A 26314-nucleotide genomic window follows, 5' to 3' on the forward strand; every position below is an offset into this window, starting at 1 on the left:
TGTTTTTTATTACGACCTGTGAGATTCTTACGTTTCTTTGGATTTTATTACACTTGTTTCGGGTGGCTTAAATTGTTGGTATATTTGACAACAAAAACAAAATTAATAGAAAATTTATTGAGTTTAATTTTTTAGTAAGTTTTGTACTATTACACTAGTGACGGTGAGTGAATTAAAGTATTACTAGTTGACAAAGATTAATTTTCATCTTCTGTATAAGTATAAAATAGTAACACTGTAGTAGATATAATTAATATCATGTTGTGCATATTTATGATTTCCTAATTTGAAAATAAAATATGGAAATGTCGAAATGTTTTTTTTATAATTTAAAAAGCAGTAGCATTACAGAAATTTATTACAATATAAGCTCATTTTTAAGAATAAATAATATAGTGTAAATGTTTTTCATACCGTTACGATAAGTTTGTTATTTTTTTATAATAATTATTTTTAAAATTATATTAAACAAATTCTTTAACTGATTGACAATAATACATAACATTTTATAATAACAATACGTGTGTCTGTTAAACTTCATTTTTAAATAACAAATAAAATATGCCAATTACTAAAATATTGTTGGTTCAAACACAACTATTGAATTTGGATTTTTTAAAGTAAAATATTGGATTTAGGACTTATAAATGAAAAAATAAAAAATATGATTAAAAGAAGATATTTCACACCAATAACATAATAATAAAAAAAATATTGATATTTAATTTAAGTTTAAAATATATCAAAACTCAAACCATTAACTAAGTATAATTTAAAAATAAAAACATTTTTAAATTATAAGCTCATCCTAAATAGATTCAAATCTATTGTTCTCGTTTTTATTTGTCTTATTGAAAATATCTCAGAAAAAAATTATTTTGATTAGTAATATTTTTTTTGTTAAAATTTATTCCCTAATTCAACGAAAAATTATTGTATTTTTGTTAAAAGAAATGCTTGGAAAAGAAAAACAAAAGACAAATAGTTTCAAAAAGGACATTTTTACTCGATAATCAGGATTTTTTCATGTTAATGACTAAGATGCTACTATGTCGTGATGAAAATTATAAAAATGGAAAATAATTATAATAAAATTTATTATTATTATTATTATTATTTAAAGAGTAGTAGTAGTATTTATATAAAGAATATTAATTTATTTTAATTTTTTTCTAAATAATAATGTCCAAAAAAATATCTTTGTTTAGATCTGCTACCCTCACCAATCCGGGGGGTCACAATCCATCCACCAACCAAGTTGGGGCCCTCAGCTGGAAATGTATGGCACACCACACCATACCCTAAAATTCAAATCTTGGGTCACCATTTTCTGTCACTTTTTTAATCACTATTTGTCTTCGGAAAGTCCCTCCAACAACATACGGAAAGAACATATTTGTATTTTATTTTAGGTTGGGAAAAAAATTCAAAAACTGAGAATAATTTACAATTATAATGGCAGTTAATTAATAAGACAACACCTACCACCAGCTTCAGCTATAACTTACCGTAGCCACGTAGCACCTACCGCAAACTTGAAATACTTTTGAGCACGTTCGAAGACAAAAAAAAAATTATATATATATATATATATATATAATATAATCTATCAATAATGTAATATACTATAATCTACTAAATCTTAGTAGTAATAATAAATAATAACTAGCTTACCATCATGGATTTGTCATATGATCGACTTGTGGGTTTGGACTTTAGCCTTCTATTTGATACAAAAATAAAAAGACCAAGACAGCCTAGGATGGCATAGAGTGTTGCTGCCCCGGCATTTACTCCATACTCGGAACTTATAGAATGGAAAAAAATTCCCATATCTTCACAATAACTTCGAGCAAGAGAAAATTCAAAGAACATTGCTACCACTTGGTTCATTCAGAACAAAAACCAATGTGAAAGCAATATCTAGATGTTGCTGTGCAGATAGTCAAATGTGATTCTAGTCCTTGCAGATGGGTAATGAAAATATATATTATTTTGAGTAAAGAATTATGCCCTTAAGTGAGAAGTACAAGGTGGGGTTACAAATTAAGGGGAAAAAAAATGAGATCCTTCAAAATTTTGTAATGTGGGAATCACTTAACTTTAGTAATTTACGTATATCTTTCATTTTTGTCGTTGGCTAATTTGTTTTAAAATTCAGATTTGGTTTATCAGAGATCCATTTCATTTCATCACAATTTATTTCCTATTAAAAGTATAAAAAAAATCATCTTTTTGGTGGTACATAGTAAAAAATTATCTAAAAAAGTAAAATTTGTCATGATATCAGATATGAATATATAGTATACATTTAAATAAACAGATTCTATTGTACATTTATAGTATAAAGATAAAATAAAATTATTAATACCATAAACAGATATGAATAAATAGTATACGAAAGACTTATACAAAACCCAACCATGGCAAGAATTGAAGGCGAATTACCCAATAATTCTGTCTCTTTAGGACTTAGGAGTAAGGTGCGCGAACAAGACACACTTATAAAATAAAAAAAAATAAAAAAAAGAGGATTTTTTTAAAAAAATAAAGCAAATAATATTGGAATATCCTGCACAAAGAAAGATCATAAAGATGAACAAATGAAACATCATCTGGTGTTTTTTATTTAGCACTATATTATTGACAAAGAATACTAAAACGGACTACCAAGGGTTATCAATCAATGTGCATTGTGAAAGGGCAGCGAATATTTGAAAGCCTGCCCATTCCTTGTCTTTGGTTGTAAAATGTCACACACATGGGTGAGTTTTCCTTTAAGCTGAGGTAATCCCACTCTTTCGGATTAATTGGGTTAATAAATAGAAAATTGACTGAAAATCAAAATCATAAGCAAGAATTTCTTGCTGACTCCAAAACCAAAATCTAAAGATGATCAATAATTGCCTTTGTGAATTCAGTTGTCTTTGAACTGCCACCGAGGTCAGCTGTTCGGTACTTCCCTTCTGCAATTGTGTTCAGGATGGCTTTTTGAATCTGTTCTGCTTTGTCATGGAGGTTCAAATGGCGCAACATTGTAACACCACTTAGCAGTAAAGCAGTTGGATTTGCCAAATTCTACATATACACAGGATAAATGGCTCAGCAACAACAAAAGTATATCTCGGTAAGTAAAATGAGGTGACCTAGGTTGCCACCTATTAGTGGAGGGTTAGATATATGCAACCTTACTCCCATGAGACAGGATGCTTTTTCTATTAGAACTCATGAGTCATAACCACTAAGTCACAAGGCCCCAACCAATGGCGGATCCAGAAAATTTTCTTAGTGGGGTAAGACATAGTTTGTAACATTTTTTGATACATTACCATTTTGGTTCCCAAATGTGTAAACTGATAACAATTTTTTTTTGTATGTGAATAAACCATTAATAATTTAGTCCTAAAAGAACAAAAGTTCTAGTTTAGTTATTAAATATGTAAAAAGTGTGAAACTACATCTTGTCAATAAGATGTAGTGTTCAAGCACTATTTTGATATTAAGTATTTTTCAAAGACCAACTTGACATTAAGTGGACATAAAACGTAATTGTCACACATACTACTTGTTTATGGACTAAATCAAATTTTTTTTTTTCTTTCAGAGACTAAATTATCATTCGTTACACATTCAAAGACCAAAATATGATCTTTTATTTGATATTTTCACAATAAAAATATCATATGCTTTTAAGAAAATACATAATGTCATGACAAAAAAATCCAAATATTGGAAAAAAAAACTAAATAAAAAGTACAAAATAGTAAAATTAGTAACACTTCATTCTTTTTTTTTTTAATTTCTTATATTTATTTTGCATTCATTTTAAGAAAAAATATCTTATGAGGACAATACCTATTTTTTTATTGGGACAAAATTTTGTTTTATTACCCATATACAAATAAAAAAATAAAATCTTGTGGGGACAATTGCCCCCACACTCATGCATAGATCCGCCACTGGCCACAACCTTACTGTTGCGCTAAAACCCTCTATACATAGAACTCTAACTCTAATATAAAGATCATTTTCAAAAGGAAAAGAGAAGATATGTATTGTAGACAGAATTTTCTTAAGGGGATAACTAAAATTGGTAGCTTGCTTGCTGGAAAGGACTAAATTAGATAAAATAAAAATTATCAAGAAAGAATTTAATTAATTGAGGGCTAAAATAAAAGCTTAGGATTTTTTTAAAAAAATTATTTTGCCTACCAAGAAGACCCATTTATTTATTATTTGATATATCAAACACAATTTGTTACAAATTAATATCTCATTTTAAGTTTATACAAAATATAATAATTAATCAAAAGCTACACCAATTTGATATTTTGAAAATTATAAGTGTAATGTTTCGGCCTGGTTGAAGGCTTTCAAGTAACACAAACCTCCAAATAGGCTTTCAAGCTAGACCAATCCCAAAAATGAAGCCCATGATATTGATAAGTAATAGGTTAGCTCAGGCTAACATTTATTTAGGCAAAACCTATCAGCTAACATAGCCTATTTCCACCCTGAATTAGGGTGGTACCAATGTATAAAAGTTTGCCCTATGTTTTATCCAATTCCTTACAAAGGAAATATTGATCACGAGTATGAAACAATCTCTTGAAAAAATTCACATTCCATGACAACAGGGCACAAGAAGGTTTAGGCCGGATAATATAAGGTAAAATGAGTACTTTCACAGCTTACCTTTCCAGCAATATCAGGTGCCGAACCATGTACAGCCTCAGCAAGTGCAATACCTCCCTCGCCAATGTTGCAGCTGCAAAAGACATAAAATATTGTCAGACGATATAATTGAGAGTTTTACATTTCTATGGATAAAATACAAAAAGTACCTTGGTGTTAAACCCAATCCCCCAACCAAGCCAGCACAAAGGTCACTAATAATATCACCATAAAGGTTAGGCATCACTAGTACATCGAAAAGTGCAGGATTCTTCACAAGCTGCGGAAGGTCAGAAAAATAACCAATATCATTAATTTCCAAATACTAAGTATTTCCAAATGCAGTTTTCTCATACATCAAGTTCACCAATATTACCATCATGCAGCAATTGTCAATGACAACTTCCTCATAAGTTATCTCAGGATATTTCTCTGCAACCTCACGGCAACACTAGAAATAATAACAAAAAGCATTAATAATAAAATTCATGAATAAAATTTGAGACCAAAAATTTCTAGGCATTTGTAAGTATTGGTGGACCTTGAGGAAAAGGCCATCAGTCTTTTGCATAATATTGGCTTTGTGTATGGCAGAAACCCTCTCTCTTCCATGAGCCTTGGCATAGTGAAAAGCATACTCAGCTACCCTTAAACTTGCTTGACGTGTAATGATTTTGAGACTTTCTACTACACCTCTCACAACCTGAAACCCAAAAATGCTAAACAAATTATATTGATCAGAATTCAGATGATAGTACGTGCATAAATTGTTGTGAAATTTACCTGATGTTCAAGTCCACTGTACTCGCCTTCCGTATTTTCACGAATTGTGATTAGATTGACATTATCATACCGAGTTTTGTAGCCTGGAAGACTGTAGCAAGGTCGAACATTGGCATACAAATTGAGCTCTTTTCTCAGAGTAAGATTTAATGAACGATGCCCTTTTCCAATAGGGGTGGCCATTGGTCCTTTCAAGCCAACCCCATTTTGCCTTACAGATTCCAAACTTTCCCATGTCAGAAAACTTTGGGTTCTAGGGTCAATTTCAGTTCCTACATAGTGCTCTTCCCATTCTATTGGGACATCAGCTGCTTGGAATATCTAAGTATAACAGCAGCAATAATTGGCACAGCATTAGATTTAATTCAACCAAGCACGTCAATTTCTATGAACATACAAATCTACATAACATGCAACAAACATAGCAAGCAAGAAGAAAAAGAATATGGCGAACAGAATGCTGATCAATGATCACTTTCAATAGCAACCAAGAGGAAATTATCAGAGCACACAACAGATTGCACAGCCATGACAAAGTGAGAAAAGTAAAACAAACCAATATATCCTCAATACAAGGAAATTAGTAGAAATCCAGGGATAGAAAGTATTCACATGTATGATGCTCCATGTCATTTTAGAAGGGTTTACAGAATAGCAAGTCTTAGGACATACAACTTATATCAAGGAACTGTAAATCTTAAAAACTAAACTATTATGAACTATAAATCTTATTCCTTAAATCTTTAACTATATGTGTCTGTGTTCATGCCCTGCAATCTTTAACTATGTGCCTGTGTCGTTGTCTCTGCATCACAGTACATTATAAAGAAGCTATTTCAAGTACAGCAGAAAGATTAAACTTGAGCATATCAGTAAAGGATCTTTTAACTTCAATGAAGAAGTTAGTCATATTATATCTATCACTAGGAACAAAAAAAATGCCACGTTAAACATGTAAAAAGTCTGTCATTGGCAAAGAGTCCATATTCATTTTCAAGTTTTTGATCCTGCAATATTGATTGACAACCATACACATGTCATCACTCGCACACACTACACAAGCCATAGCGATACTGACACCATAATCATTAGCCCCAGCAACTCCCCTTAGCACCGTCCCATAACTTTATCTTGCTATAAATGTCTTATTCACTGCCCCTTTTCTATTAATACCGAGAAACAACACATAAATAAAAGCAACTGTAGCTCAAGACAGTGTACATATTGCATGCTAAAAACATGACACCAAAGATAATTGCACACGCGCAGTCGCAGGAATTATGCATCAAACCATAGGCCTCAGTTTGCATTTTTTTCCCCTCAAAATGAAAAGCAGAAGTTTTATCCTCAAAATTCAACCCACTTGCACGTCAACAACAACTAGAATTAGAAAGCCAAAAGGGCGAAAACATTTTACAAATGGTTAAAAAAAAGCACTCTCTGTGTTCGTTATAATGATTTCAAGGGAAAACGAATTCCCCCTCGAAAAATTATTTAGATTTTGTAGAAAACATATTTACCTGAACTACACATTATTGTTTTTCTAGGATGAGGTAATTTCTAAAAAAAAAAAAGAAAAAGTTAGGCTCGCTCAAGAAATTCTAGAACAATGATTACTTTTCAAGGTGCGCGGGGGTCAACTATTGTAAATCAGAAATCAGAAACACACAAGAAAAAGAACGAAGGCATCAGAATCGAAAGCAATTGAAATTGAGACATGTGAAAAAGGCGCAACGATTTATGAGAGAAAGAAGGAACCTGTTTGACGGATTCGGCGATCTCGGGGCCGATGCCGTCGCCGGGGAAGAGAGTGGCGCGGATCGGAGTGGAAGCAGCGGAGGAGAAGGAGAAGGCCCTAGGGTTTGCAAGGATGCGACTTCCGAAGGTTCGTCTCAGGAGCTGAGAAGCCATGGTTTTCACCACGCGCACTTTCTCACGCACAACGCAGGCGTAACGAAGAAACTAAAACTATTATTATTACAAACCTGGAAACGAGACTAGAGGCGCGTAATGTATTGAGTAGAAGAAGGCAGAACAGAAATATGCGATTGTTCGGTTAGATAACCAGTTAAAGAGTATTCTCATGTGTAAAATACATCAAATTAAATGTCTTCACCAAAACTCTTTATAGATTACTGGGGTTTTTTTATTTATAATTTTTGTCCATTATAGATTACTAATACTCGCTGAAAGAGAGGTAACTGTACTATATAATTTTTTTTTTCCAGTATTATACTATTAAAAAAATATACAAGCTTATTTGATTAGTAGTTTAAGTTTTCATTTGAAAAGTCTTTCAAATTTAACATGTTTATGTGAATATAAATAATTTTTTTTGGGTATTATTATACTAAATTTCTTATAATGTATTAAGATGATATATTTATTTATTGTAAATATTTAACATTCTGACTAGCTATGAACTTAAATTTATAACCATTTTTTTATGATAGCTTATATATAAACTTACTAATCAACCACTTGTTTATTTGAGTAATACTAAATTCAATTCTTTTAAGGGAGATATTGAATTTAAATTTTATGAATAAAAAAATATAATTGGAGAGAATATTTGATATGATTAATCATATTATTTAATAAAAATTAATTATCAACAAAACTTATCTAAGTCAATGTTATGTTAAAAAAAAAAGCTTAAAAAAGTTAACTCTATGTCTTCTTTATATGTTTTATTACAAATTATATTTTTTAACAAGTTATAATAAGTGTTAGGTCAGACAACTTAGAATTAATTTTTATAAAATGTAGTTTGTCTATTTTCTCTATTGTCTTATGCTTTGGGTATAAGTGACTTTAATTCTCAGAAATTATAGTTTTCTTACATGGTTAACATATATTTTTGGTTCTTCATTTTCTAAAACTAAAACTCATTTTTTTTCCTTTAATTCTTTAAAAGATTCATCTTTCCCTTTTAAAAAAGTGATTATTTTCCATTTTGAAATTTTTTTCCCTTTAATTCAAAATGTAAAATATGTCAAATTAAATTCACTTATATTAAAATTAATTATGAAATCCAACTAATATTAGAACAAAAAAGATTATAAGTAAGATGAACATTACATGAAAAATAAGTCACGCAAGCATTAAAAAAACAAATAAATATAATATCAAATTTTTTGATTGATCAAGGTATCATTTTTCATGCCATTTTTCATGATATTCAAATTTTTCATCAAGTTTTATAATAGTTCCTTTTTGGTTTTTGTTGTTTTCATATAAAAAAATAATGGAACAAGTTTAATGTCTTGAATAAGTTTAAAAAATTATAATTTGTGCTCCAAAACATAAACGATAGATTCCTTTCCCGCTGCTAAGGGAGAGTAAGAAACAAAATCAATCAAATGATTGTTTTTTAACATTCTTTCTTTTCCATCACTTTGATATGTATGAAAAAAATCTAAAATTTCATTTTTTATTATATTTTCAAATTGATTATTTTTTATATATCAAAATGAATAATTTCATTACTATTTCAAAAAATATTAGAAAGATAAGGGCCAATTTTTTTCTCGTCTTTTAATGAAGTTATTCTCTATTGGATTATTAGCCCATGTACAGGAAGAAATTAGACATATATTAAATTTTTAATATGAAATAAATATTTAATTAGTTTAACAAATCTAATCTGACTTTCAAATAGGTCATACTTAAAAATAAAGACCGACAAATAATATTAACAGTAAAAAGTAATTTAATAATAAAAGTAATTATTACACCATAATAATAATAAGTTAATATAAAATAAATAATACAAATCAAATACAAATATAAAATTTAAAAATAAAAATAATATTAATCATCAACTTTTATTTGTATGAAAGTTATGTCCTTTAGTTCTAGATTTCTTAAACATATTTAGAATTAATTCATTTGTCTCCTTAGGTATATAACTAGTAATAGTATATTTTAATATTTGTATTTAAATTAAATAAAAAATAATATAAAAAATATTAAATACAAAAAATATTAAATAAAACAAAAAAAAATAAACATAAATTCGTTAATAATTAAAATAAAAAATTATTTATGACTTTAAAATCATAAATAATTTATCACTTAAAAAAAACACTTATGATTTCAAAATCGTATTAAAAAAATTAAAATCATAAATTTTTTTAAGATTTTGAAGTCATAAAATATCCTACAACTCATTTATTTGTAAATATTAATTTAAATTATATCCTCATTTAATAATTTTGAAGAAAAAAAACACTCCTTTATAATCAAACCTATGTTTCAAATAGGAGCATCGGTACTTCTACGATGAAGCAACTTTGTACTTTGTGCTGCCACAACTTCGTCGTAAAAACAAACATGTACTATGTCTCCTATGTTGCACCAATTTAACTAGCATGTTTCCTATAAATTTTGGAATTTGTCTTTTTTTGTTGTTTTTTTTTTACTGTCTTTGTGCTCTGTCTTTTAAAATTATAAAATTTTTATGATTTTTAAAATTAAATATCACCATTAAAGGACAGTATAAAAAAACACAACAAAAAAACTGGTCCTAAATTTTGTCACCTACAACTGCAACGTGCGTTAGTCTGCTCTTCGTTATCAATGGTGTTTTTCCCTCCAGATCTCCAACCATGGCGTCTTCAGTGTTTGGCTTTTGCTTTTTAGTGACTAAATAAAAAATAAGCAAGAGAGATAATTGAAGAAGAAAAGAACATATATGAGATAACGTTTTTATAATTTAGGAATAAAAAAAGATAAGAAAAAATAGTTTTCATAATAATAACATTCTTAATATATGCATGGATTTTTTTTTAAAGAGACTCTTATAAATGTATTATTCTTATTATTGGTTCTTTTTATAAGATTTAATTAATTAATTTATACAGATTAATTAAATTAGTTAATGTAGATAGCAATATTAAATTTGCCTTGAACGTAAAAAAAATGTCTTGAACTTATATATTTTTCAAAATTATTCTTAATATTAGTGAGACGGATTTTTATTTCTTTTCAAAATATTTTTAGTTTTGATTCCTTTTAATTTCTTTCTATCATTAATATATTTGTTGCTTCAATTTTTATTGGCTATAAATGTGAATAGTGAAACAAGTTTCCAAAATATTTTTTATACAAGATAAAGTTAGACTACTAACAACTAAAAAGCCTAAGACATTAATGACTTTCACTTGTTATTCAGTAAACTAATTTTTTTTATAAAAAAGTAATAATTAAAAAAATATTTTAGATCGAAAATAAATCATGTTCATTTTGTTACCGGCTCTAAATAATTACAATGCGTAACCTTTTCCATGGGGACGCGCTTTTCCATGGGACGCGGTTCGAAAAAGTTGAAGATTCTAACGCGGAAGGCGCAATACATGTAGGCTAAGAGGGTAAACATGGACCCCAAACCTTGATGCATTTTGCAAATTCGTTGGATAGTTAGAAAATAGAAATTATGTCGCTTGTGAAGTTGTGCTATAAAACGTAGAAGTTATAATTATTAATTTTTCAGAAAATGAAAACTCACGTCTAAGACTTGGATCAAACACGACATTAATACATGCTTACTCCCTGTCCGTGCTAATTTGGTCTTGACCTAGTTATTTACTGCACTTTATTTTTGTTACACAATTTTTTGGACTATAAGGTTGATTCTTCCACACATTTAAATGTTGAGCAGCTTTTTTTTTATTATTTTATTTGTGGAAATTAAAGATGATATCAGGATTTACAACAACTCATAGTTAAATTCCGTTTACTTGAGCTGCTTATCTATTAAGCTACATATTTTATTTGTGCATTTCTAATGATATTTTTTATGTGAATAATGAAATTGCTTACTAGACCGGTGTCTAGTTCAGTGATGTTAATACACAACCAGGAACTTCTGCAATAATTCCAAAAAAATTAGGGACCATGTAGTATTACAAAATATTTATTTTATCAATTAAAATAAAATAAGTGGCTTTAACATGTCAAACATTCATGGTCCCAAATTTTTGTTTTTTTCTTGGGTGTCAATTAAGGTCATTATTACAATTACATCCTCCAAGGATAGCTCCAACTAGGAAAGCGAAATTGATAAATCCCTAATTAAAGACAACGTTCTTGCACGATTTATGATATACTTGCTATAATCCTTACCCACTTTAGTTGTTTTTCTATATATATTCTATTAATCTTATTTGATTCTTCAAAAAAAAAATCTTGTTTGATTTTTGGTTTACTAAGGTTTTTTTTAAAGATAATTTATAATTTAAAAACTAAAAGTATTTAGTAAGAGTAGTTTTCGAAAATTATTTTTCAAAATAATATTTATTTTTATTTTTTAAAATAGAAAATTATGACTGAATAAAAAAAAAATTACTGAACAAGAAACAGAAAATTATGAATATTTTTAGACTGTTTTAAATTTTAATTATTTTTTTAAGTTTCCTTTCAGATGATTTCAATAAAAATTTAAATTATCAAATAAATAAAATTTAACATTTTCCCTTCCAAACGTTAATTATTAAAAATCATTTTACAAAACAAATTTTAAGAACTTAAAAAACCAAAACTCAAATAAATACACCCTAAAAATCTGTGGCGTCCCCACTTGGACAGTTCCACATTTTTAACTTTTATCAATTTATCCATAAACTTTTTTGTCTGTCTCGCAACTGTCAACATTCTTGTTCAGTATCTATCACTTTCTTTCCATCTTTTATATAGCTAGCAGTATGAAAATTATGTAGTTATTTATTATCTTTGTCACGAGTTACAAAATTCGTATCTAATTCTGTATTTGACTATTCCCAGTCATGTAGGAAAATGCAATTACAAAGCTAAACGTTAGCATAAAGAAACAAATAAGTATTATTCAAGAGAAAACATCCTTCACATGCCATGGCTATGTATTGATATTTGCACTCAAAGCTACGGCAAACAAATGGAATTCTATTACAATATGAATTACAAGTTCCTTGATTGGCATATCAAGGAAAACTGGAAGTTGTTGTATGTGGATTGATTTGCCACAGCCTTTATAGACAAACCAAATGCTTATATCAACACAAACACGTATACAGAAAGAAACCACTTGAAGAAAACAGAAGAAAACAAAACTAACAAATTGGAAGTGGAGCACCATTCCACTCTCCAAGGCATTCCAAAAGTGGATCAATGATCTTCCCTTGGCACATAGCAGTAAAAACTTTGTCACACTCTTCACCCGGTGAGACAACCCTTTCACCAGTAAGCAATGCTGTCCCCAACTCCTCTCTCACAAACTTGTACAAGGGGTAAGACCTGCATTCCTTGATCTTGTTGGGAATAGCACATTGGTCATTCTCATATGCAACTCTTGCACCTTCCACTTCCTTAGGCAAAAGGGTCTTCAACTCCTCCTCAAATGTTGCGATCTTTTGGAAGATTGATGTGTTCGTGTTCTTCTCGTTCTCCCCATTGGCCAATGCATAGTCCACAAGCACTTGCCTCAGCTTTTGCATCAAAGGGTATGTGCCACTGCAGGGGTCATCAATGTATGCAAATGTGTACTCCCTATCAACAACCTTGAGCAAGTCCTTCTCACAAAACCTTGAAGGGTGAAGCTCTCCATTGACACCTGTGGTGAGAGTCCGTTTAGCAACTTGGCTCACAACGTTCTTCACCGTGTTCTTCAAATTCTCCTCCAAATGCCTCAAGTCAATGGCTTGGCAAAGTGCAATGAGGAAAGTGGAGGACATGAGCTTGAGGATCTCAATAGCCTCATGTGTCTTCCTTGATGAAATCAGCCCGAGAGAGTTCACATCTTGGTTGTGTTGCTCGGCGCTTTGCACGTGGCTCGTCACCGGGTTCGCCAAGTATTGGAGTTCAGAGCAATAAGAGGCCATTGCAATTTCAGCTCCCTTGAATCCATAATCCAAGCTGGGGTTTCTGCTGGCAGTGAGATTTGAGGGCAACCCATTGTTGTAATAGTCATTGACAAGCTCAGAGAATTGAGCAAACATGAGCTTGCCAATTGATGCAAGAGCCAAACGGGTGTTATCCATGGACACTCCAATAGGTGTTCCTTGGAAGTTACCACCATGAAGGGCCTTGTTCCTTGAGACATCAATCAAAGGGTTGTCATTGACTGAGTTTATCTCCCTCTCAATTGACTTGGTAGAGAATCTAATCACTTCAATTTGAGGACCAAGCCATTGTGGTGAAGTCCTAAGTGCATAGCGGTCTTGTTTAGGCTTTTGCAAAGGATCAATCTCATGCAACTTCTTAGCAGCTTTGATGTAAGAGCTTCCTTCCAAAATGTGTTCCATGATAGCAGCAGCTTCAATCTGTCCAGGGTGGTGCTTTAGTTTATGAGTCAAATGGTCAGTGAACTCTGGCTTCCCTTGCATCACTTCAGCAAAAATTGCTGAAATAACCTCAGACAAGACAGCAATGATGTTGGCTTCAAAAAGAACAATTGAAGCCAAGCCAGAACCAACAGCAGTGCCATTCACAAGGGCAAGGCCTTCCTTAGGTTGCAACTCAAAGAACTCAGCACTAATGTTGGCCAATTCAAAGGCTTCTTTGGCATTCAGAATTTCACCAGAGGGTCCAACAGCCTTGGAGTTTGGTCTACCAGTTAGCAAACCAGCAATGTAGGACAAAGGAACAAGGTCACCAGATGCTGTGATTGTTCCCCTAAGTGGCAAACATGGGGTAATGTTATTGTTCAGAAGCTTTGTGATTGCCTCCAAAATTTCAAACCTAATTCCTGAGTAGCCTTGGAGGAGTGTGTTGATTCTCACTAGCATAGCTGCTCTGGTTGCTGTGTGGGGTAGGGTGCAATTGGACTCTGTACCATTGCCAAATATTCCAGCATTCAAAAACCTGAAAGAAGAATAATTAAAAAAAAAATTAGCAATTATGAAAAATTATATAAAGTACCGCTTATTAACTAAAGTAATAAAATAATGTGATGTAGTTAGGTGAGGGCGTCAATATTTAAAGCCAAGAAAAAACAAAAATCTATCAACATCTCCTTTTTATATAGACACTAAAAGAGAAACGGGATGAAAAGGGAAACAAATAAATTGATATTATTAGTATTAATGTGGTGCCAAAAAAAAAGAGAGAAATATAAAAAATAAAAAGTATTAATTTGGTGTTTGATCCAGTTAGGTATCTGAAAAAAAAATAGAAAAATGGGCAACTTGGAAGTCAAAGATGGAGTGTTAGGACTTTGAAAGGTAGGAGAGGCTACGCACTCTCACCAACCCCGCGTCACGTGCAAATAAACTACTCGTGTCTTGCTTCGATCGAGTCAAGGGTAAAATCTAATTTTTATCTTTTTATTTTTTAAAATTTATAATTTTAGTCTTTTGAATAAGATATTTTATTTTTACTTTTAAAATAATTATAACTCTAGTTTTTTATTTTTTAATTAAGATATTTTATTTTTTACTTTTAAAAAACTTACAATTTTAATTTTAGTCCTTATATCTAATTTCAGATTTATATACTTCATAAATGTTAACTAATAGGTGTCTTTTCGTTATTCACATAAAAAATATATTTTTTTAATTATTTAATTGTTAACCAACTTAAATTATTAAAAAGAATTTTAAAAATACACTATTAAGTCTAAAATTGATTAAGAGGATTAGAATTACATATTTTTTAAAAAATGAGAGATAAAATATTTTAATTATAAAATACTAAAACTAAAACTACAAATTTTAAAAAATAGGAAATGAAAATTAAGTTAACTCACTACTTGACCGTTTCAACTCAGTAGGATAACGAGTCCAGATCCAAAGGTAGTAGTGGATGTAGACAACTCTCTTTCACGACCAACTCGTTTTTTGTACCACCCAACTAAAGGATTAGATCCACGTTTTTTATATGTTAAAAAATGTATTTTAAAAATGGTTCTTTAATATATAACAATAATAATCATTATTATTTTTAATTTTGATCAATTATTTGTCTGAAGAGCTTCTATTTTTTTTATATATAAAATGACAATTATTTAAAGCTGTATGCAGGTTTAATTTGAACAGATATTGCAGTAATTTATATTCTCAAAATACGCTTTAACCGATGAGTATATGATCTAATACGTTACATATGATTAAATATAAAAATAGAATTTATAAGGATTTTAAAAATGATTTTTAATTGATAATTAAAATATAAGTATTTGAAATTTATAATTTTTCCGCTTCTAATACAAATAATAATAATAATAATAATAATAATATAATTTTAAAAATATTTCAATTAATAAAATATAATTCAATAATTATTTATAAATATTTTATTATACTTTGTGTAGTTTAAAATATGATTTTTTTTTACTAAAAAACTTCTTTAACGGAAAGTGAAAATATTCACTTGATTTGATATAAAAATTCGCAAAACACATTTTACAAAAATGAAAAAAGTGACTGTACGAGAAGAAAAACACATATAACGAAAATTAAGAGTTTATTTTATTTTCAGGAATCGGAGGGCGAATTTAAAATATATAGCTAACTAATATTTTTTAATTCAAGAAACCAAGAAAAATATAGCTAAATTAGCTATGTTTGGTAAGCCAACTTATCCACATATTTCCTCAACTTTGAGAATCAATGAATAATAAAAATTCTTTAGGGGTAAATATTAATTAATTATTCAGTTATTTTAATTAGGTAGCGGAGCAACACATATTTTTTACTCAGATGGGGAACAGTAACAGCAAAACAAAAAGACATATGGGCATGTGTCCCAGTGTTCGTAAAATAACTAGAAAATGATGTCAGAGCATCTAGACAGAGATATAAACCGAAGACGGCATACAATAAAAATAAATATATCAAATAATATATGATGTAATTAATTAAAATGAAGAGTATAAAGTAGCTAGATGTGTGTATTATATAGATAGCCCATCTTTAATTTCTCGTAGTAATAATATAGGATGTGAGATGGATTCACGAGAGTGGAAAAAAAAAGTAAAAAGAAAAAAGATAAATGTGAAATTTAATATTATGAAAAAAAAATAAGAAAATGTTAGTATTAAAAATTAAAAATCACTTAATTTTATAGATTTAACCTTTCTTTCACATTCAAAACGAGTCTCCTTAATTTTATGCTTATAAATTAATTACTAGTAATAATATATACTTTTATGTTAAAACTTAAAAGAACGTATATTAGGAAATTAACGAGTTTCTGTTCCTCGTGTTGATGATAACGTATATTGTCACGAGAGGAAAAGCTAGCTAGCTATACTGTTTCTGTTCATTGATTCGCGAGGTGCAACAACGTGTACAGTTAGCTGTGTAATGTAACGTTGCAGATCCCACGTCAATGGTATAGCTTAAAATTTTGTAAAGTTAAGTTAGGTTAAAATTCACGTTTTGAAAATCACATACACGTAATAAAAATGTTTGAAGTTGAAGTTAATTAACTATGGGTTACCTAATTAGCTCCTTCTGCAAGGCACCGCCTTGTTTGGTTCTCCGGTGGGAGGTAGCACCGAACCCAGTGGTGACGCCGTAGCTGTCAGTGCCCTTGTCCATGCTCTCCATCACCCAGTCGCTGCTGGCCTTAACCCCGGCCCTGGAGGACTCCGCCAGCTCCACCTTCACCCCCTGGTCGTGCGCCGCGATCGCCGCCACCTGCGAGATCGTCAGGGTCTCGCCGCCGAGCTTCACGACCGGCCTCCGGTACTCCTCCACCATGCGCTTGACCTCGTCGAGGTGGCTCCCGGCCATCGCCTCCGCCGCCGCGCCCCAGTTCAACGGGTCATTAGCGCTAATGTAGCCGTTGTTGTTAACACTCATACAGAAGTTGGTGTTGCCATTTCCTTCTTGTGTCATGTTGCGGTAAGATCGAAGAGATTTATGGAATGAGTGGATGAGGTGGAGGTTTTAAATTAAGGAATGAAGAGATGGAGAGAAGAGAAGATTGTTATTAATTATGGTGAGGGGGAGTTATATAATGGAGAGTGTTGGAATCTGGAGCGTTGGTGTTTGGTAGGTGGGGATAAAGGGTGGAAAGGAAGCACAAGGGGAGAATGGAAGGGTTGGTGGAAAAGTAATTGCGGGGAAGGATCAGCGGCTGCTGTTTCGACACGTGGCATATTCAGATGTGACCATGTGGACACTTGCTACCCCTTGGCTTGGTAGCTGGCTCAGAATATGCACCATGTGAAGATGCACACAATAGCACGGGGAGACCCAACACCAACTACCAAAAACTGTCCTATGCCATTTGTTTTTTTAGGCTGTGTTTTGATTGAGTGTAAATAAATAAAGTAGATGAAAATTAAAATAAAAAAAAGAAGTAAAAATGAGTATAAAATAAAATGATAAATAAACGAGTTTGGTTATAAAGAAATAGAAAATAAATACATAAAAGTTTTCTAATAGTTATATTCATTGGCCGATAAAAAACCATATGAGTGAAATAAATGAAAAATAATACAACGAGTTTCACTGATTTTAAAGTTATTTCTGTTCGTTCTCTAACACAACCCAAAATCTCTATCTTAAGTTGTTTTTATTTTATCAGTATTATTTCTTTTTTAACAAGTGAATTGAATACTGGAATTTATCAGGATCAGAACTTCTTGCTTCTAATAATAATAATAATAATGATGGGACTGGAACCTCGAATAATTAACAAAAGAAAACACCATATTTTTAGGAGAAATTATTAGATTATTTTACTCAATTAATTATGACAAATTCTTACACATTGTTTAAGGAAATTAAAAAGTGTTATTAATTTTTTAAAATTAAAAAAACGCATATTACAAAGTATTGATCAGGATTATAGACATATAATAGTTTGAAACTAGGTAATATTTTTTTCATTTTTTAGATGTATAGATGGAAGGAATAGAGAGAAAATAAAATAAATGATAAAGGTAAAAAAATGATATTTGGATGAAGAGTTTTATTATTTGTAATAATTCTTATTTAAACAGAATTGTCTGTTATCAAAGATATATATATATATATATATATATATATATGTATATGTTTAAAAAAATAGTACGATAAAAATAAAAGAAAAGAAAGAAATGAAAATAAATAAAATAAAGGTGAGATAGAAGAGAACCTGAGTGTATTATAATAACAAATCTTCAAATAAAATGGAGAGTGAAAATGATCGGGGCATGTCAGAGTGACGTAGAGAACTAAGATCTAGCAACTATTTAAGACATGCATGATGCATGTTTGGGTGTTGCTATTAGAAATTAAGTTGAAGATTCAACGACAGCTTCGGATTAGGATTTAACTTATATGAGAAAAATAATTATGTATTAACTTTTAAAAATAATTTAATATTATCATTTAATCACATATTATTATATATATTATATACTTAATAAATTTTTTAACTTTTATAATAATTATCATGAAACAAAAATAATTATTTCTTTTATAATTAAAATTTATAATATGTGTAGTAAATAAATATTTTCAAACATACAAATTATATTTTATTTTATTTGAGATAATATTTAAAAAAAAAAGAAATAAAATAAATAAAATTACATAATATGCCTTTGTTTTGGGCTAACTTAGAATAAAGGAAGAAGGATTTTTTTGTTAAAGGTGAAAAAGTGTTAGTTGATGCATGTACAAGTTGTGCCTACAAGGATTTTGCTAATTAGCAAGAAAAATTTATTGGTTAATCCGTCACTAATCACATTAGCCACAAATTTGTGAGAGAATTTTTCCGCAGCATTCAAGTTGCTAATTAGGGAGGGAATATTTCCTCGCAAATATCTTAACGTCCTTGCAAAATTTTATCTATTTTAAACCAAATATATCTTTAAAAAATTATATAAAAAAGAAAGTAGTATATATTATATAAGTTTCTTATGAATAATATTATAAAATATTATGAAACTCAAATGTATATACATAAAATGCATAACACTAAACTAATATAAGTGTTGGTATATATAAATATTACGGTTTGATTCGATTTGGATCATTTTCAAAAACACAAATTGTAAATCGTTCCAAATCAATCAGTTTGAGAAAAAAATCATCCCAACAAATTCAAAAAAATTGGTTTGATTCAATTTTTAATTTTTTTTAGCGATTTTCGATTTTAATTTTGGATCAATTTAAATTTCAACACCCTATTAAAATGTTTAATCCTTTGGAGTACGGCATGATTCATTTTCACTCTGACCTTAGCTATGTACGTTTTGCTATAAATAAAAAAAGCTGCATAATTAGATAATCTGAAGTTTAGTAATGTTTAAAGAAATTACATTAATCCTTGATAACAAGTATTTACATTTTTTAAGTTTAAACTAGATTAAATCATGATGATATATATTGGAAAAAGAAGTGATCAATGAGAAGAATCCCCATTATTCCCATTGTGCAATGATGTAAATGAGTACAATTATATATAACGGTTAGCCTCGTGTTTCTACCCATTAAGAATGAGTTGGTGGAGGGCTAAGAATGGTATATGATAACCTTATGCGAACAACATATAAGCCAATCTTGCTATATTTGTTAATTGATGGATGTGGTTGTATACTTGTACTCCAGATTTTTTTTTACTTGTACTTTCAATAAACTTGTACGTACTCCACATTTAATGTGAATTCCTTTGCTCGAGCAATATAATATTTTTGGGTTTTATGATACATAGATACTCTAATAAGCACTACTTTGAATAGTATATAACTATATATCATCCTTACAAAAAAAGCTATATATCATCAATTTTTTTATTTAATTTGAAAACCCATTTGGCTGTGATATGTCTTAAGAATCTAATTAACTTGTCTTTTTAATTTTTAAGCATTTTTCCTAGAAAGGAATTGAAGAGGGCTGCTCTGTGTCTTATTATAGTGCAGGGAAATGCATGTTTCCACATGCGCAAGTGATTATCGCTTCGGATGAAACATTATAGTTCGAAAACTTTCAAAATATTAAAAGTAAAATTAACGTATCCACTGTTGAGACTTTCACTCTATTTTTTTCTTCTTTTTCTAATGTTTCAGAGTCAGAGCTCAAGAAGACTCTCCTAAAATCTCCTTACTATTGTGAACGTGTGTGATTTCTGTGCTGTGTTTATCGTTATATAGATATAGATAAGATAAAAGAAGAACATAAAATGGTCGATTTTTATTAAAACCAGTACCATAAAAATTGCGACTAGCTACCAGTTCAATCTCAATTAATAGACAGATTTGTGTTATATATATATATAAAAGTTTCTAGTTAACCAATCAAACTTGTCAGTTTAATCCGATAGACAAATTAGGATAGATTTTACGTCACACGATGATTGTGTTAATTAGTTCACAATTTGGTATTGTCTTACTTAAGCTTGTATTATCATGTTACTTCGATTCTAAGGTCAGGTTTAGATTCAACGAATTGGTCCGAACAAAATTAAAGACTATAACAAGGAAAACATAACTTGTTCTGCAAACATTCCTGATTATTTACAGTAATATCTAAGGAATATGTAATTATATTAAGTATTTGTTTATTTTTTTAGAATGTTTTATTAATTTAGGGTTTTATAAATTTAGACATGATTATATATATATATATATATGACAAGATAGCTAGGGTTAAAAACCAGTCGACGCAAGTACTTAATTTCTTTTACAAAATTTTAAAAATAAACAAAATGGAAGTATTGTAGTATTTATAATTAAGATGCCCACTAAAATGAAAAAAAAAAAAACAATTAAGATTATCTTTTTATATACGTGACGGCTTTGACAATTAGTTATTTCTGTATTTTTAAGAATAAAAACAAACTTACGGTTGCACATTTAAGTCTCTTAACTAAAATTTGAAATTCAATCTTTGATTTTGACATTTTAATGGTAACCCAAGGAGTCTAAGTGCACTTTATTTTCTTCGCTAAGCTTTAGAAACTACTGATTCAATTGAATATCAAAGGCGATGTTATAAATTAATTAATGAGATAACCCGTCACGTTAAAATTTAGATAATATACACAACAGAAACTAAACACTTCCCAATGCCTAAATCCTAAATAGATGCATGAGTATGGATTATAAGACTACAATCAATAACAATATATAAGCACAGAAAAGGAACAATAAAAATCAGAATTGTATTTAATAGATAGTAGGAGAAAAAATACATTACAAGAGTTTGGCTGCTAGGCTCCCAACAACGGGGGCTTAGCCTCTTATTATCATGAGAGACTTTATATTTTAGGGGTTGATGGGGATTGAAGAAGAAGAATAGGGATGGAGAATGAGGAAAGAAATGACTCTAGAGAGGATTTTCCCTATTTGGGCGGCTCAGACTTTGAGGGTATTTAATAGAGAGTTCTTAGACTTGGTGTATCTTTCTCCTTAGCTTGCTCCTCTTTTTACAACTTAGCTTAAAATTCACGCGATATTGCGCTAAACGCGACAGCAGCGCTTAGTGAGTATGATAGTGATTATGTGTTTAACGCGAACTTCACGCTAAGCGTGTCTTTAAGTTTCTTCATGGGCCTTCTTTAAACTAAGTTTGGGCTAACCGTTGAGTGAGGCTTCGCGCTGGACGTGTGTGCTAAGCGAGATGCTCTCTTACTTCAACTTTTTCTTCAAGGCTCTACTTTAAGTTTCTACCCGCAAATCAGGGTTCCATCAATTAGTACCAGAGCTTTAGTTCTTGAAATCAGGTGTTATTTATCCTTTGTGTTTTTTGTTTCGTGTGTGTTTCCTCCTTTGTTTGTTCTGTAAATTCTTTTATTTAACTCTATATTATTATCTTATCTTCCTTTGTTTTATTTTTTTGAGTCTATCTTTCTTTTCGGAACTATATCTAGTGTCAATATCTTTCTATCTTTTTTTATATAAATATAGCATTAAAATTTATGCAAACAAAAGAAAAGAAAGAAAGAAATCCAATTTTCAGATTTAGAGGCAAAATTCTGTTACAATCTAAATTTAGATTTTCCTAATCACATATTTGCATTCAAATTTTTGAATTGTGTGCCAAAAAAAGCACAGAGATAAAACAAACAAAAACAAAATCTACATTCAGAGTCTTTCTTGTTTTTACATACCTCTATTTCAAAAAAAAAATTGTGTCTTGTTGGCTATTTACATCTAGTATAGTTCAATTCTTGGACAATTCTTTTCTTCATTCTGGAGTCTTTTAGTTTGTCTTCATTGACATTTCTTTTCAGTATTTCTTTCATTGTTTTTGCTTGTCTTTAAAATTCCTTAGTTTTGTCTCAAAGTATTTCTTTTCTTGGTTTCTTGAGTTGAGTTTTGATTTATGACATATTTTACATTGAATACTTCTTGATGTTGAGCTTGAAGGTTCTGCATCAGACCTGAAAAGAAGCAAGAGTGGTAAAAGACAAGAGTGTATATTATAAAAGAAAAAAAAGCCTTAAAAGAGTGATGATACACGAGTGTCAATTTACCTCTAAAGCGCTTGTAATTTCCCTTCTTTTTAATACTGTTGGTCAATAGTTAAAATGATATTAAAATCCCCATTATTCTCTTAAAAACATACAGTAAAGTAGAGAAAATCTAATCATTCTTGTCTAATTTGACTATCAATTAATTCTAAATTTCACAGTTATGAGATATTGACTTATTTAAAAAATTATAAATAATTATTCATTATTTTTTATAAATAATAATTATTCATTGTTAGTATTATTATCATATTAAATTTTTTATAATTAATTTAAATCTTGCATTTATTTATAAATTTATATCTTATTTAAATGTCTTAATACAAAATATATTTTTAAATAAAATCATGAATATTATATCCATTTAGATTTGAGTCTTATAAAATCTCACATACATATTTTTAACTCTATCTTAATATTAAATTATCACAAAATAAACCCTTAAGACAAATTTGTAGATTAGATCAAGCTTTTATATAGGTCAGACCTAGACCTCTAAAAGAAACAAATCAGATTTAGACCAAGTACTTTTAATCCATATCAAAATTAGACCTAGTTTAATCCGACTCAACATATTTCCACCCCTAATTATGAGTGGGATTAATCTCTAACGCAATGAATTCAAAAACACCTATTATCTTTAACCTTGGATTAAAAAAAACTTAGAAATGATATGTTTAGTTTTAGAAAAAGAAAGTGAAAGGAAAAGGGAATAAAAAATGTGATGATTTTTTAAAGTTGCCTGATTGGAAAAACAATAAAAGAGAAAAAAGAGGTATACATATAAAAATATGCATATAAAATGAGATAAACACCCTCAAATAAAAAATGAAATTTACAATTAATTTTAATAAAAATATATATTTAAAAGTAGTTATTATTATTATTATTATTATTATTATTATTATTATTATGGAAGTGTGTGCGTAATATATATTTTTTGTAAAATTAAAAAATAAGAATACATTATCCTAACATACAAATACTTTTGTAAAAATTGAAAATAAATAAGAATACATAAAAAAAATTAATGTAGACCACAGGACACATGTTGTGTTGGACTTTATAATCTTTATTTTTTTAATTCTTAATGTTTATGTGGACCCATGTATTTTTCATTAGATGTAATCATCTTTGAGTTGGGTGAGACAATTATGTGTAATAAAGTTCTTCTTATAAGGATTTAATGTAGTTCATAGCTCCAATTTGAAATTTTCAATTAAACAATAATCCAATTGATTTACATATTCGGTGGCAATATGCTTTATTATTGAAAAATATAATAAATACATGAATTTATCTGTCAGTTCTTGATCTAAGTTTTTTTCAACAAGAGCAATATGTGGCTTTACAATTTTTCTCTTAACCGAATCTCTTGAGTTCCCTATGGATTCTTAGCCTCTCTTCTTACGATGAGTAAGAAATATGAGTTTTCAATCATTCAAAAAACTATAGTTTTCTTATAGTTTACTTTCTTTATTTTTAATTATAAGATTATTTTTTAAAAATTATTTATTTTTTATAAGATTTTTTTTTAATTTTTAGATGTATTAATTATTTTCCCCTACATATTCTTACTTAATTATTTTCTCTATAAATATATTAATAGAAATAATTAAGTAAATAAAAAAATAAAAAAAAATAATGAAATGATAATACAAATAATTGATAATTTTAATGTGATTAATTATTTTTATTAACAAACATAAATTAATTAAGAGTCTTATAATTAAAAAAAAATGTTAATCTAAATTGGTCCACAATAACATTTATTCATTTAAATCTATTATCTTATAAGATAGTTTAACGAGTTCAGTTAATTTCACTACATGAAATAAAACTTATAACTAATAAATAATTAATACAATAATTTTACAATGGTAACTCATATTAATTATCGAAACATAAAATTCAAAATAAATTTTACTAATTCTCATATGAAAAAAGTGTGTTAAAATTGTCATAAGACAATGATTTTGAGTCATCTCGGACAAACTATGCAAGCAAATTCTCGCAAGAAATGCAAATCATAGTCAATATAGTACTCAATAAGTAAAAAAAAAATGTTTTTCTTATATATATTATTATATATGTGAGACACACTTTTGAGTAGGAGTGCGTACAATTGCACGTGGAAAATCAACAAAACTGTCCGAGTATGTAATAATGTAATAAACTTTTAGTCAACTCTGTCTGGGATTTATATTCTTTTCACACTTTTTATTTATTAACTATTATACTAAATAAACATAGACTTATTTTTGTTTTAAAAATTTCATCTGCTCACATTTTATTATTAAGGGTTAAACTGTGAAAGCGTTAAATATTTAATCATTTAAATTTGTAAGAAAATAACAGATTATAATATTTTTTCTTGAAAATGTTTTCATATAAAATCTTAAAGTTCGAGATAAAAGAGTTAGTAGTATATGTACCAATATCATAAATTTATTTAATCAATAATATTCTTTAATCATATGTGTTTCATAAATTTATTTGTTTTTACATTAATTTTCTTTAAATCACATATGCAATATTTTTTACAATTTTATAATTTTTATATTAACATTACATAAAAATTAAACAAAAACAAAAATAATTAAAAATTATATATATATACAAGATTTATTAACATACACTCACTTATTAGTTAAAATACATTATTAAATTATGACTAGAGATTATTTTAAAAAATACCAATAATATAATATAACTAGTAAACTTACTTTAACTAAAGTTAAGTGTATGTGTGTATGTCTAACAACAAATATTTGTGAAATTTATAAAATTTACCACATATTTTTTTAGTTGGAATGCGTTAATAAAATATTATCTGAAAATACATCGATAATAAAACTTGTTAACGTATTACTATCAGCAAATAAGTTGGTGCACACTCACAAATGTACAATTTTATTTTTTTAATTTTAAATGTAAAACATGTCCTTTATCCACCAGAAAATGTACATCAATCTCTGCGCTTCTGGGTAGCTTTTCTTTGACTAGCCCAAACCAAAGTTCTAAATTAGGTAAAGACTTGAGTCAAATCTGATTTCTGAATTTTTAAAAATAAGGATGGTTTGTGTTCGGATGGGTAGGTGAAATATAACTTTGTGAGAATGCAGTCTACTCTAAGAAAGAAACCCGCTTTACTTTGTTGACCATAAATAAAGACCAGAATTTCTCACACTCATTTATTATTTAAATATTACATACTAATATCATATATAATATTTTATATATAAATTAACGTCTATACAACTCAATTAAAATTATTTTCAATGTAAAATATACTTATCGTCTTTACCAAATCATATGTGTGTATATTTTATCAAAGTGATTGAGTTTAGTAAAAAGAAAGTACATTCATTCAAGTTGAGTATCGACGAAAATCAATCAAATCAAATTAAATCTTTTTTTTTAATTTTGGATTCAGTATTAAGTTACTCTGACGTGACATAGTTTAAATTTT

The 26314-nt window shown here is 28.9% G+C and overlaps 2 protein-coding genes across 2 annotated transcripts; both read right to left on the minus strand.

Moving 5' to 3' along the window:
* Window positions 1–2585: 2585 nt before the first annotated feature.
* On the minus strand, window positions 2586–7542 carry LOC114382456 (isocitrate dehydrogenase [NAD] catalytic subunit 5, mitochondrial-like). The gene is made up of 7 exons (XM_028341883.1): window positions 7216–7542; window positions 5458–5778; window positions 5216–5377; window positions 5051–5125; window positions 4845–4954; window positions 4696–4768; window positions 2586–3078 (listed from the first exon to the last, which is right to left on the minus strand). Exons 1-7 carry the CDS (start codon window positions 7366–7368, stop codon window positions 2887–2889), a joined length of 1086 nt encoding a protein of 361 aa, XP_028197684.1. The 5' UTR covers window positions 7369–7542; the 3' UTR covers window positions 2586–2886.
* Window positions 7543–12279: 4737 nt separating this feature from the next.
* LOC114382723 (phenylalanine ammonia-lyase class 2) lies at window positions 12280–17371 on the minus strand. The gene is made up of 2 exons (XM_028342309.1): window positions 16873–17371; window positions 12280–14295 (listed from the first exon to the last, which is right to left on the minus strand). The coding sequence occupies exons 1-2, from the start codon at window positions 17271–17273 to the stop codon at window positions 12546–12548; spliced, it is 2151 nt and encodes a 716-aa protein (XP_028198110.1). The 5' UTR covers window positions 17274–17371; the 3' UTR covers window positions 12280–12545.
* Between the last annotated feature and the right edge of the window lie 8943 nt (window positions 17372–26314).

This window comes from Glycine soja, chromosome 13, assembly GCF_004193775.1.
Source record: "Glycine soja cultivar W05 chromosome 13, ASM419377v2, whole genome shotgun sequence".
NCBI classification, from domain to species: domain Eukaryota; kingdom Viridiplantae; phylum Streptophyta; class Magnoliopsida; order Fabales; family Fabaceae; genus Glycine; species Glycine soja.